At 47.5% G+C, this 14,276-nt stretch overlaps 2 protein-coding genes across 7 annotated transcripts in view; one reads left to right on the plus strand and one right to left on the minus strand.

Moving 5' to 3' along the window:
- SLC2A4 (solute carrier family 2 member 4) overlaps positions 1-5,377 on the plus strand; it is a 114,369-nt gene extending 108,992 nt beyond the window's left edge. For all 6 annotated transcript variants that reach the window (XM_083185908.1, XM_083185909.1, XM_083185907.1 and 3 more), the window contains 5 exons: positions 894-1,081; positions 1,168-1,272; positions 3,469-3,570; positions 3,663-3,866; positions 4,192-5,377. In XM_083185908.1, coding sequence (XP_083042034.1) covers positions 894-1,081; positions 1,168-1,272; positions 3,469-3,570; positions 3,663-3,866; positions 4,192-4,398 — 806 coding nt within the window. In that variant the 3' untranslated portion in view covers positions 4,399-5,377. The remainder of the gene's footprint in view (positions 1-893; positions 1,082-1,167; positions 1,273-3,468; positions 3,571-3,662; positions 3,867-4,191) is intronic.
- Positions 5,378-5,888: 511 nt separating this feature from the next.
- Positions 5,889-14,276, minus strand: part of YBX2 (Y-box binding protein 2) — a 38,677-nt gene continuing 30,289 nt past the window's right edge. Inside the window, exons 9-10 of the mRNA XM_083185913.1 lie at positions 6,689-6,761; positions 5,889-6,054 (exon numbers count right to left, since the gene is read on the minus strand). Of these exons, the coding sequence (XP_083042039.1) occupies positions 6,717-6,761 (45 nt within the window). The 3' untranslated portion in view covers positions 5,889-6,054; positions 6,689-6,716. The remainder of the gene's footprint in view (positions 6,055-6,688; positions 6,762-14,276) is intronic.

The following is a 14,276-nucleotide window of genomic DNA, read 5'->3' on the forward strand; positions in this document are numbered from 1 at the left end:
CAGCAATATTGCATGTACTGAGTAGCGCACATACGTACTGCTTCCTGGTGCCCCCCCACCCATCCGGATGTCTCCAGGGGTCAGAATGAGCAAACACCGCTTTTGCCAGATTTTTTTTATTTAAACGTGTCACTGAGAGTGTATGACATGTGACAGTGAGCGGTCTCCGAGAGTGCATGACACGTGTCCGTGAGAGGTCACAGAGAGAGCATGACACGTGTCCTTGAGAGGTCACAGAGAGAGCATGACACGTGTCCTTGAGAGGTCACAGAGAGAGCATGACACGTGTCCGTAAGTGGTCACAGAGAGAGCATGACACATGTCAGTGAGAGGTCCCTGTGTGTGTGTCCCCATGAGAGGTCACAGAGTGTATGCCACGTGACAGTGAGAGGTCTCCGAGAGTGTATGACATGTGACAGTGAGGTCATAGAGAGAACATGGCATGTGTCCATGAGAGGTCTCCGAGAGTGTATGACACATCCGTGAGAGGTCTGTGAGAGTGTATGACACATCCGTGAGAGGTCAGGGTGTGAGAACCGTGACAGTGAGAAGTCTCTGAGAGGTCACAAAATGTATGACGTGTGTCCGTGAGAGGTCAGAGTGTGAGAAACATGACAGTAAGATGTCACTGTGTGCATGTAACACGTGTCCGTGAGAGGTCACAGTGTGTGTGTCCCCGTGAGAGGTCAATGAGAGTGTATGACACATGAGGTCAATGAGTGTATGACATGTGAGCGTGAGAGGTCACGGTGTGAGTGTCCCCGTGAGGGGTCACTGAGAGTGTATGACATGTGAGAGGTCACGGTGTGTGCTTGTGTGTCACACAATATTGAGGTCACAGAGTGTGCATGATAGTGAGACCGTCTGACTGTCACACTGTTGTCACCTCTCAGGTTTGAGACGTCTCACCGGCCAGCTGGATGTCTCAGAAGACATATCAGAGATGAAGGAGGAGAAGAGACAGATGGACACAGAACAGAAAGTTACAATCCTGCAGATCTTCCGATCTCGGACATACAGACAACCCATCATCGTAGCCATCATTCTACAGCTGTCACAACAACTGTCCGGCATAAATGCGGTGTGTATGCCCCTCCCCCTGCAGGGTGACCCAGACAGTGGGATTCCCTTCTCCCGTGACTAACACCCCAATCTGTCTCCTCCCAGATCTTCTATTATTCTACTGACATCTTCGCCAAGGCGGGAGTGGAGCAGCCACAATACGCCACCATTGGTGCCGGCATCGTCAATACAGCATTTACGGTTGTGTCGGTAAGATGTGCGACAGTGTGTTGTGTGTGAGGCTGCCCCAGTAGCAGAACGAGTGTGGATATGCCCCCATTACCCAGACGTAATGTTCCCCTTTACAGTAAAAAATTGTCAGGTGAGGAACATCATGTGTAACAATACTTACTGTCTGTGACTGAGGTCCTCATATGGGCCTTTATTCTGGTCGGTGCGGATATATCCGCGTGCGTTCGGGCGCCGACGTTTTGTGTCTGCGCATGTGCAGAGGCGTCTCTGCGCATGTGCGAGCGGGGCATACGGCCAAATCCCGCATGATATGTGAACACTCCGAACAGGGGGTGGAGAAGGACGTGAAGGGCTATTTGGGCTCATTACCATATGCATACGCCCCGCGTTTCATGGGCGTTCCCATGCAAACGCTGGGCGTACATATGGTAATGCGGCCGTGACGCACGTGTAGGGGGCGGACATATGACATCGCCGGATGTCAGCTGCCCGCCCAGATCCCTGCTTTTGCACGGAAAAATGCCCGTGTGGTCTGAGGTTGCGGGAGCTGGTGGAGCACTCGGTCCTGCATTCGATGGTCTACGACCATCGAATGATGGGGGAGGTTCCCTGAGATGGAGGAGGCGTATTCCATGAAAAATACACGTGTGGTCCATTCGGACAGCTTCTTACCGCGTACGGACGGAGTTGGCGATCCGTATGGAAGGCGGGGTTTCGCACGCACGGTCCTGGCCGCATAATCGGATCCAGCCGCACCGAGCAGAATAAGGCCCATGGTCTGAGGAGCAGGAGATGGTGCACATGTAGGAGACAGGCAGGAGATAGAAGAGCTGCAGAGACCAGGACATGTAGGAGATAGGGGAACAGGCAGGAGAAGCTGCAGAGACCAGGACATGTAGGGATGGTGCACATGTAGGAGACAGCGGGGAACAGGCAGGAGATAGAGCTGCAGAGACCAGGACATGTAGGGATGGTGCACATGTAGGAGACAGGGGAACAGGCAGGAGATAGAGCTGCAGAGACCAGGACATGTAGGGATGGTGCACATGTAGGAGACAGAGGAACAGGCAGGAGATGAGATAGAGCTGCAGAGACCAGGAGATGTAGGGATGGTGCACATGTAGGAGACAGCGGAACAGGCAGGAGATAGAGCTGCAGAGACCAGGACATGTAGGAGACAGCGGAACAGGCAGGAGATAGAAGAGCTGCAGAGACCAGGACATGTAGGGATGGTGCACATGTAGGAGACAGGGGAACAGGCAGGAGATAGAGCTGCAGAGACCAGGACATGTAGGGATGGTGCACATGTAGGAGACAGGGGAACAGGCAGGAGAAGCTGCAGAGACCAGGACATGTAGGGATGGTGCACATGTAGGAGACAGCGGGGAACAGGCAGGAGATAGAGCTGCAGAGACCAGGACATGTAGGGATGGTGCACATGTAGGAGACAGGGGAACAGGCAGGAGATAGAGCTGCAGAGACCAGGACATGTAGGGATGGTGCACATGTAGGAGACAGAGGAACAGGCAGGAGATGAGATAGAGCTGCAGAGACCAGGAGATGTAGGGATGGTGCACATGTAGGAGACAGCGGAACAGGCAGGAGATAGAAGAGCTGCAGAGACCAGGACATGTAGGGATGGTGCACATGTAGGAGACAGGGGAACAGGCAGGAGATAGAGCTGCAGAGACCAGGACATGTAGGGATGGTGCACATGTAGGAGACAGGGGAACAGGCAAGAGATAGAGCTGCAGAGACCAGGACATGTAAGGATGGTGCACATGTAGGAGACAGAGGAACAGGCAGGAGATAGAGCTGCAGAGAACAGGACATGTAGGGATGGTGCACATGTAGGAGACAGGGGAACAGGCAGGAGATAGAAGAGCTGCAGAGACCAGGACATGTAGGGATGGTGCACATGTAGGAGACAGGGGAACAGGCAGGAGATAGAGCTGCAGAGACCAGGACATGTAGGGATGGTGCACATGTAGGAGACCGGGGAACAGGCAGGAGATAGAGCTGCAGAGACCAGGACATGTAGGGATGGTGCACATGTAGGAGACAGGGGAACAGGCAGGAGATAGAGCTGCAGAGAACAGGACATGTAGGGATGGTGCACATGTAGGAGACAGCCGATATTTATTGTGGAGATGACATGACATTATGCCTGCTTCTGTCTGATGGCTTTAGTTACAGATTATCATTCAATTACAGCTCTTCCTTGTGGAGAGGGCAGGACGACGGACACTACACCTGGCTGGGCTGACAGGAATGATCACCTGCGCATTACTTATGACCATAGCAATGGTCTTACAGGTAAGGACCAGACACCAATAAGCCCATGGGCTGGGAACAACCCTGTACATTACTCTACTCTATAGAGACTGGATCTTCTGTTCCACACACAGGACTCCATGCCGGCTATCAGCTCTCTCAGCATGGCTGCTATATTTGGCTTTGTGGCGTTCTTTGAGATCGGGCCTGGACCTATCCCGTGGTTTATTGTAGCTGAACTATTTAGTCAAGGACCACGACCTGCAGCCATGGCCATTGCTGGATGCATGAACTGGACCTCTAACTTCATAATTGGCATGGGATTCCCATATGTAGCGGTGAGTGCATACGGCGCTGTGTGGCAATGCATTGCCTTACACACTACACAATCTACCACACTCCAGTTACATGCTGCAGTCAGTGTCCCACAGCTTATCAAACAGGGAAATTTGGGTCGTGTATTGGGCAAAGTGAATATAATAAGTGCAGATTGGGCAATTGGACCCATTATATGGTGGGTACCCTACAAGAGCTAGATGGGTCTTCTGCAGAGAACATGGGACAGGTGGCACATAGTGAGGGAAGAGGAGACCTTTTCCGACACATCACACAGCTTAGTAATGGGAAAGCAGCAGTGGTACTAACAAGCCTTTGGTTTTGCAGGATCTTTGTGGCCCCTACGTCTTCCTCCTTTTTGCACTGTTATTGATAGGCTTTCTCATATTCACCTATTTCCGAGTACCAGAGACACGGGGACGATCATTTGAGGAAATTGCACATGCCTTCCGCAGAAGGAACCCATCACTGTTGGACCATGAAATAAAGGCCAGCACAGAACTGGACAGCCTCGGTGGCGGTGATGACGCATGAGCACCACTAACTGGCAGTGACATTCTCACTCTGGGAGGAATCAGAACAGTGTACTTTATCTATTGTGTGTGATCGCAGCCATCAGTCCTTCCGCAGAGTTCCAGCATAAGTATTAATACCACCGGCTGCTGCATTGCGTGAATTAAAGATCTGCAAAGAGCACACATACCCTACATCACAAGCATACAGCAGCACCAGGATTGGGCAACAGGACAGGGAGGAGTGGTCCTTCCTGCTGCACAGTGTATATATGTCTTGTCTACCTCCCATTGGGACATGATAGCTACTGGTATGTTACGTGGCAGCACCTCAACCCTTATCCATAGATTCAGCAGCTCACTGCAGATGGCTCCAGGGTAATTTATAGCACCCATCAGTCAAGGTCCATGTAGGACCCAACGCATTTATCACCCATAATCCATGTAGGACCCAACGCATTTATCACCCATAATCCACATTTATCACCCATAATCCATGTAGGACCCAACGCATTTATCACCCATAATCCATGTAGGACCCAACGCATTTATCACCCATAATCCATGTAGGACCCAACGCATTTATCACCCATAATCCATGTAGGACCCATCGCATTTATCACCCATCAACCATAATCCACGTAGGACCAACACATCAGCCATGGTCCACGTAGGACCCAACGCATTTATCACCCATCAGTCAGGGTCCACGTAGGACCCAACGCATTTATCACCCATCAGTCAGGGTCCACGTAGGACCCAACACATTTATCACCCCTCAGCCATAATCCACATAGGACCCAACAAATTTCACACATTTGCCACTACCCAATGTATTTAATAGTCACACACCAGACAGGCTATATATAGACTATACCACAGCTAGCACTGTCCATGTTATATTGTACAATGAGTGTCAATCACAATAAATGTATGTATAAATGTATATATTATATATATTTTTGCTGTGCAAATTAAAATATTAAATCTTTGACATGTTACCACAAGACCCTACCTGAGAGGAAATGCAAGACTCCACCTTATTGGTGCTGGAAGCTGTGCCAGTCCCAACTCTACCTGCTCACTGGGGTGGCAGCCAACAAAGTGTGAGCATGGCTCCTGGACGACACCAGCATACAAGTCTTAGGTTGTCTGGGAGGGAACCTCACCTCTGTGGCAAGGTCATATGTAAATGTGGAGAGCCATGGTGGTCTCCTATGATCAGGCGGGAAAGAGCAATAATGTCCTGCACCATTCAACAGGGAAAATCTGCCTCGATCAGTTGCAAGGCCGCTATATTTTCTGGCCAATGAAGCTCACATCGGCAGCAGCCAGATCTCTAGCATGCTGCTCCCTACATGTGCGGACTGTCCAGGGCCACCCACCTCACATGTTACATACAGACATGGGCAGGTGAATGAGGACATGAACTGTAGACTTCCACAGACAATATACCCGCCGCTCCCGCATATATGTGGCAAGTAACCGAAGGAAGACAAAGCACACAGATACTGCTGTTCCATCTTTACTACTACACACATGTGCAATAAATCCCAAATGTCCCAAAATACAAACAATTCCCCCACACTGTGACAGAGGAGCTGGTAACTCTCCCCTTTTCAATCCATGTTAATCCCAAATATCTGTGTAGCTGTAAAATGGAAGAAATCCACAGCACCTGCGGGAATGAAAATAGGAGTTTAAGTAACAGCAGCAACCTTCAACACTAAGCGCAAGAGAAACCACCCACCCCCACTACATGAGAAACCCCCAGCCAACACCAGAGAAACCACCCCCTCTACATGAGAAGCCCCCAGCCAACACCAGAGAAACCACCCAACCCCTCTACATGAGAAGCCCCCAGCCAACACCAGAGAAACCACCCAACCAACACCAGAGAAACCACCCAACCCCTCTACATGAGAAGCCCCCAGCCAACACCAGAGAAACCACCCAACCCCTCTACATGAGAAACCCCCAGCTAAACACCAGAGAAACCACCCCCCTACATGAGAAGCCCCCAGCCAACACCAGAGAAACCACCTCCACTACATGAGAAGCCCCCAGCCAACACCAGAGAAACCACCCCCTCTACATGTGAAGCCCCCAGCCAACACCAAAGATACCACCCCCACTACATGAGAAGCCCCCAGCCAACACCAAAGATACCACCCCCACTACATAAGACGCTCCAGGCCACAACAAGAGAAACCACACCCACTACATGAGTAGCCCAAGTCCCTGACAAGCCCCGTCCAGCACAGCATGAGAAGCCCCCAGTAAAAGAATACCTCAGGAGAGCAGACAATTACCTGATGACAGATGCAGGCTCTGATGAGATCATGCAACAGGGGTGTCCGCCACAAGGGTAATTGGGGAAGAGGCCTACAACAGATAAGGTAACATTGAGAAGTAAAGCTGTATAAGTCTCCTCCGATAATACCCAAAGCAAATAACAGATTATACACTGCAGGAGCTGCATACACAGAGGTTTAGTTATCCAGAGAATACACTGGGAATCAGCATTGCTAACCATACCCATGCTGGTTGGGCAGCCATTGTAGGCAACACCAAATAGGATTCCACTGGGTAGGCTAGGCAATGCCTGGAACTGGAGAATCAATGGAAGAAGCCAGGTGAGATCAGAAGAATCCACCTCATTCTACACAGCACCCCGGGTAGGCAGCCATGTTGGAAATGGGATGACTCATTACATTTACCAGACCATACGTAGGACAGTGGTTTCCAAGCTGTGCGTCGCAGCACCCTGGGATGCTTTGGGTTAATGGTCCAGGACCTATTATTGTCATAAAAGGCAAAGACAGACTGGTCTACTCTCGCCTCACAAACTTTAACTCTAACACCCTATTAGACCCGCTTCAATCAGGCTTTCGCTCTCAACACTCCACTGAGACAGCACTGACTAAAGTGGTGAATAATCTGGTAACTGCTAAGTCTAAAGGCCATTACTCACTGCTTATTCTTCTAGATCTTTCTGCTGCGTTTGACACTGTGGATCACACTCTCCTCTTACAAACACTACACTCCCTAGGTCTTAATGATACAGCCCTTTCCTGGTTCACATCTTACCTATCTGATCGCTCTTTCACTGTTTGCTTCTCTGACTTTACCTCCTCTTCACTACCTCTGTCAGAGTTCCGCAAGGCTCAGTCTTAGGTCCTCTGCTTTTCTCAATCTATACCTCATCTCTTGGCAAACTAAATCAGCTCTTTCGGATTTCAGTATCACTAATATGCGGATGATACTCAAATCTATCTATCAACCCCAGAGTTGTCACCAGTGGTTTTGGGCCGAGTCTGATTGTCTCTCTGCCATCTCATCTTGGATGTCTTGACGCCAACTCAAACTCAATATTTCCAAAACAGAATTACTTATATTCCCGCCAACTAAGAACAGTTACCATCCTGACATCTCCATCGTTGTTGACAACTCGACAATCTACCCTACCCCACAAGCTCGTTGCTTAGTGGTCACCCTCGACTTTGACCTGTCCTTTGTTCCCCACATTCAATCTGTCTCCAAATCATGTTACATGCATATAAAGAACCTATCCAAAATACGACCGTATCTCACACAAGACACTACTAAATCCCTTATCCATGCACTCATTATATCCCGCATTGATTATTGCAGTAGTCTAACTGGTCTTCCCAAGAACAGACTCTCACCACTACAATCCATACTAAATGCTGCTGCTAGGCTGATCTTCCTTGCAAGACGCTCATCGTCTGCTGATCCGCTCTGCCAGTCCCTCCATTGGTTGCCTGTATATTACCGTATTCATTATAAAACACTTCTACTCGCATATAAAGCTATTAACCATACTGCACCAGCATATATCTCTACACTTATCACAAAATATCTCCCATCTCGACCACTACGCTCTACACAAGATCTGCATCTCTCTTCTGCACGGATCACTAGCTCCCATTCACTATTACAGGACTGTCATCGGGCTGCTCCCATCCTATGGAATGCCCTTCCACGCACAATAAGACTCTCCACTAGCCTCCGAACTTTCAAGTGTTCCCTGAAAACTCACCTCTTTAGGCAAGCCTATCATATTTATATACCGCACACATAACCCTCTGAGGCACTTATGTATTATATACTGTAGCTTCCCTTCTGGACCTGTAACTTGGTGGGACTGCTATGCTATTACTGGTGCCTGTCCTTGTGTTTCCCTCCTATATACCTGTAAGCTTGCAGCAGGGCCATCCTACATCCAAGTCTGTCTGTTGTTACCCAGTTTGTTTTATCACTGTCTACTATTGTAAAGCGCAACGGAATCTGCTGCGCTATACAAGATAATGTAATGGAATCTGCTGCGCTATATAAGACGCTGTAACGGAATCAGCTGCGCTATACAAGACGCTGTAACGGAATCTGCTGCGCTATATAAGACGCTGTAACGGAATCTGCTGCGCTATATAAGAAAATGTAACGGAATCTGCTGCGCTATATAAGAAACTGTAAATAAATACAAAACCGCAAAGCCAATCTTGTTCCTCACCCCATAACCAAACCAAAGGACGTCATGTAATTGTTCTCTAAATTGGTCAAGAAACTTGGCTACGCGACACACTATAATGCTGGTGCAAAGAAATTGCCAATGCACTCCTATCCCCTACTGTGCGTCTATGGGAGCCAGTAGGATGTGAACTCTGTAAGAGCGTGTCAGCAGTAGACCGTTATACAGGGGAGACTGTACCCGCACTCCAGGAGACTGTGCTGAGCGCAGATGGCCCCTGGTCTCGGAGGGAGCAGGGATAGTGAAACAGCTTAAGAGTGGTAAACTGGGGAAATCTGGAGGAGAAGGCCTGTCCCCTACCACGGCCCTGGAAACAAAAGGACTGAAAAGTAGGCCGGGGCCGCGGAGCCGGGGTGGATGGTAGGAAGGCAGTTTTTGAAGCTGCCACCGTAGCAACCATTTTATCCAGCTCAGGACCGAATAAGAGGGAACCCTCGAAGGGAAGAGCCTCCAAAGCCTTCTTTGAGTCAGTGTCAGCCTTCCAGGAACGCAGCCATAGGGATCTGCGGGTGGCCACTGCCGAAACTGATACCCTAGAGGAGAGAGTAGCAGAATCAAGAGCTGCCTCGCAGCCTGATTTATCAACTCTATAGTAGGCAGCAGGGTTTCTGCTGGGGCCCCCTCAGACACCCCTGCCGCCAGGACAGCAGTCCATTTAGTTAGGGGAATAGCCACCCAAGCTGACGCCAGGGCAGGTCTGCCTGCTGCCCCAGCCGTGGTGTAAATAAGCTTCAGGAAGTTTTCCAACTTTTGGTCCACTTGGTCTTTAAGAGACGCTGTAGGAATTGGCAACTGAGACGCTTTTACCAATTTTGCCACATGAGCGTCTACCCTGGGGGCCGTCTCCCAGGGGGTCCTATCCTCCTGGGGGAGAGGATAGAGGGAGGAGAAACGTTTGTGAATGACAAACCTACTATTAGGAACCTCCAAAGCCTCTCTAAGGACCTTGTCAAGGTTATCCGACTTGGGAAACAAACCCAAGGAGCGTTTAGGGCACCTAAATATAGGGCCCAAATCCACAGGCAATAGTCATCTAATAGAAGGACCTTCTTAACAGCTGTAACCAGGCCTGGCACAGAGACGAGACAGGGGGTCCTCTCTAACGCAAGCGTCCCCATCGTCATAGACTGCCTCCTCCACATAATAGTCATCCTGAACCTCCTCCTCCTGCAGGAGGAGGGGCCGGAGTGGCGCAAGTTTTTTAACTAAAGACCTGCGTCTATCTGTGGGCAATAAACCCTCCCCCTGGGCACCCACTGCCGATGAGGACGGTACGGGCTGCCGGGGCAGCGCAGCTGAGACTTTATCCACTAGCTGCGCCATCATCTGCACAAAGGGATGAGGCCCGAGGAGGCCGTAGGCAGCGCCTGCGCATTGTAGCAGCTTGCGCATAAGCCATCCTGTACAGAGTCCAGGGGAGATAGGCCCGCATTACAGACCGTGCATGACAGCAATGTTGGGGCCTTTTTGGACTTGCCCTTGTTGGGCATAATTACTTAGGAGAGCTTAGTACAATAAGTAATTAAAGAAAAAAAATACTGTATTTTTCAACACACCCTGTACGTTACCTTGTCATTTGTTTTTTGTTTGCTATGTACGGCGCTGCGGACACTTTGCGGCGCCTTATAAATAAACGTACTACTTAAAGAAAAAAAAAAAAAGTTTGCCTGCTAAAACAGCAGCCCCTCTAGTGGGTGCATCTGGCTCTTGCCAGCATTCGGAAAAACTGAGGTCTTCGGCCTGGAGGCGGGGTAGAGGAGAGGAGCCGGGCTGCCTGGGAGGAAGTTGAAGTTTAACCTCTAGGGTGCTGGTGCTCACTCCCAATCAACAACCCCCTGTAACGCTGTGGCCCCTGATGTCTCCCAAAGGAGAACTATGTACTGTATGGTCAGCTGTGCTAGTCAGCGTGCACTCACATATATGTACTGTATGCAGTCTAGTGTCAGCTGTGCTAGTCAGCGTGCAGTCACATACTGAGATTTAGGTCTTACCTGTTACATCGTTCGAGGACGTCAGGGGCCACAGGGATAACAGTGGGTAGAGTGAGGTCACAACCAATTCCAGCACCAGAAAGGTTAAAAACTTCTGGCTGCTCAGAGACAGCCCTGGCTCCTCCCCTCCCTCGCCTCCTAGGCTAGTTAGTTATTTCCTAAGCCAGGCAGGAGACAAGATAAAAGCACATTCAAGAAATAACGGATTATACTCACAATAATTCCTTTTCTTCGGAATACTTCATGGCAGCCTTACAATGGGTTAATCCCTCATCTCCCAGTATGTACAGAGGTAGTTTTTTCACACCTGACGCTAGGATCCTCCTCCTTATGGTATATCTGCTCACTCCCCCTGTTCCCCCTGTCTTTGAATTTCTCCTCTGGATCCTAGCCATGAAAAAAAAAAAAACACATAGAGGGAGGGTATATACGGGCTGCCATGAAGTATTCCGAAGAAAAGGAATTATCTTGAGTATAATCCGTTATTTTCTCCTTCATACTTCATGGCAGCCTTAGAATGGGACATACCAAAGCATAAATGAGGGAGGGCAATACAATACCTTAGGACATGACTCTACTGAGAAACTGTCTCCCGAACTGTTCTCTAGCCACATCCAATTCATAGTGTTTGGCAAACGTATGAATAGAAGACCACGTCGCCGCTTCACAAATGTCCTTCATGGACACTCTTGCTTCCTTAGCCCAAGATACAGACATTGCTCTTGCCGAGTATGCCTTTAGAATTCCAACCTTCTTATAACAGAATGTAATAGTCTCTTTGACCCATCTGGATAGGGTTTGCTTTGATGGCAAATCCTTTTCTTATGCCTAATGGAACAAATAATGTTTCCGAATGTCTAAATGTTTTGACTGTTCAAATAAATTGATACTGCTCTCACCACATCTAAAGTATGAAGATCCTGTTCCTTTTTACCTGATGGTTTTGGATAGAAGGATGGAAGTATGATTTCTCTGTTTATATTAAAAGTTGACACTACCTTTGGTCGAAAGGATGGATTTGTTCTGAGCACTATACGGTCCTCAAACATCTTCAAATAAGGCTCCTGCACCCAAAGTGCCTGTATTTCTCCAATCCTTCGAGCTAAAGTGATGGACATCAAAAATATAGTCTTCCATGTTAAAAATTTCAATTTTGCTCTATCTAATGGTTCAAATGAAGGCCGCATAAGAGTATTAAGAACCAAATTCAGGTCCCACTGTGGTACAATTGATTTTATTCTAGGTCTTCTCATAGCTTGAAAAAAAAAAAACAACAACTGAGTAATTCATTTTTCTTCTGACAGTTTTTTATCTAACACAATATATTTAAAGCTGAAACCTGTACCTTTATAGTTGAACTGGCTAAACCTTTTTTGTAACCATCACCTAAAAATTTTAGACTATCTGAAATTTTCCAATTGTTCACATCACATCTATTCTTGCACCATTCAAGGAAGGTCCTCCAAATCCTAGAATAAATTTCAGAAGTTACCTTCTTTCTTGCTTGAAGAAGAAGTTCTATAGCTTGCACTTTTTCCTCCCTTATTTTCTTCAACACCTTGGGTATTAGAGGGAAAGGCGGGAACACATAAACCAGTCTGAACTCCCATTTCTGAGACAAAGCATCTATCCCTGATGACCCTTGCATCTGATACCTGGAAAAATACGGATTCACCTTCTTGTTCTTGTTGCTTGCCATCAGGTCGATTTCCGGTTTTCCATATCTCTGAACTATCAATTGAAACAAGGAATTCTGCAGCTCCCATTCTCCTGGACATATTACTGTTCTGCTCAGAAAATCTGCTGTCTGATTTTCCTTGCACGGAAGATAGAAGGCCGATATCGATTGCAGGTTTGCTTCTGCCCAATACATAATGTTTTCTAATTCTTTCAACAGGTTTGCACTTTGTGCCTCCTTGTTTGATTATATAGGTCACAGTAGTGATATTGTCTGACATAATTCTTACATGAGAATCTTGGATTTGATCTTTGAACGCGCACATAGCTCGCCATACCGCTCTTAATTCTCTTTGATTTGAGGAGACCAGGCTCCTTGACAAGTCTTGTTCCGAGTGTGGGCACCCCAACCTACTACGCTTGCATCTGTGGTGATGACAAATAGAGGAATTTCTAGAGATGAGAATCTCTCCTTTAAAAGATTTTCGTTCCACCAGCTTAGAGAATCTCTTGCTTCTATTGAAATCGTTATGAAGTAACTTTGCGCCGTTTGAGGTCTTGCATTCTTTAGCAGACTCCACTGAAATTCTCATCCTCCATCTGGCCCAAGGAATACTTCTGATAGCAGATGACATCATTCCCAGAAGACTTACTGCCACTTTTAGCTGAATCTGTTTTCTTGTTTGAACGATATCTATTAATTGTTGTATTTTTGCACAACGTTCTTCTGACAGGGCTACTGTGAATTCTGTCGTGTTTATTGTTACTCCTAGAAATTGGATAATTTTTGACGGTTGTAGTTGGCTCTTTCCCCAATTTATCAGCCATCCATGATTCTGGAGTATTTCTAACACCATCTGCCATTACCGATTCTCTTGAGGACCCTGTGAGGAGATAGTTGAGATACGCCCAAATTTTTATTCCTCTTTTCCTGAGATAAGCAATTAATGTTACTAAAACTTGTGAATATTCTTGGTGAAGTAGTGAGGCCGAATGGCAGACAAGTGAACTGATAATGTGTTCCTCTCACACAGAATCTTACTTTGTCTGCCTTTTTCACTGGAACATGGAAATATGCATCTTTTAAATCTACTGAGATTAGATAGTATTTCCTTATTCCTGAAACAATGGAATCCAGAGTTTCCATATAGAATTTTCTCTTTATCATTCTTTCGTTCAACCTTCGTAAGTCTAGTATTGTCCGGAATCCTCCGGATGCTTTTTCTACTGTAAATATTCTTGAATAGAATCCTGTTCTTATTTCCGAGATTGGCACTTCTTCCACTGCTCCTGAAAGAACCAGCTCTTGTATACTTGACATAACACTAATCTCTGTCTTCTGACATGGAAGACTGGATTCTATGAAGATGTCTTTTTGGCCTTGTGGCAAACTCCAACTGATATCCCCGGGTTACAATTTTTAAGACCCACTTGTCGGTTATAGATTGTTCCCAGATTCCTGAGAACTGAGCGAGTCTTCCTACCACAGACATTGTAACTGGGGGATCTAAATAGTCACTGTTTGTGACCACCTCTTCTGTTGGATTGACGAAAAAATGATCTTGTCGTGCCTGAAGCATATCTGTCCCTATAGGACCGACCAGGACGGTAGGATCTTGCCTGTTTGAAAGTCTGTCTTGATGAAAAATCACCATATCTGCCACGTTTATCCTGGGGTAA

The sequence above is a fragment of the Crinia signifera genome, chromosome 4 (assembly GCF_055691185.1).
Source record: "Crinia signifera chromosome 4, ASM5569118v1, whole genome shotgun sequence".
In the NCBI taxonomy this organism is placed as follows: domain Eukaryota; kingdom Metazoa; phylum Chordata; class Amphibia; order Anura; family Myobatrachidae; genus Crinia; species Crinia signifera.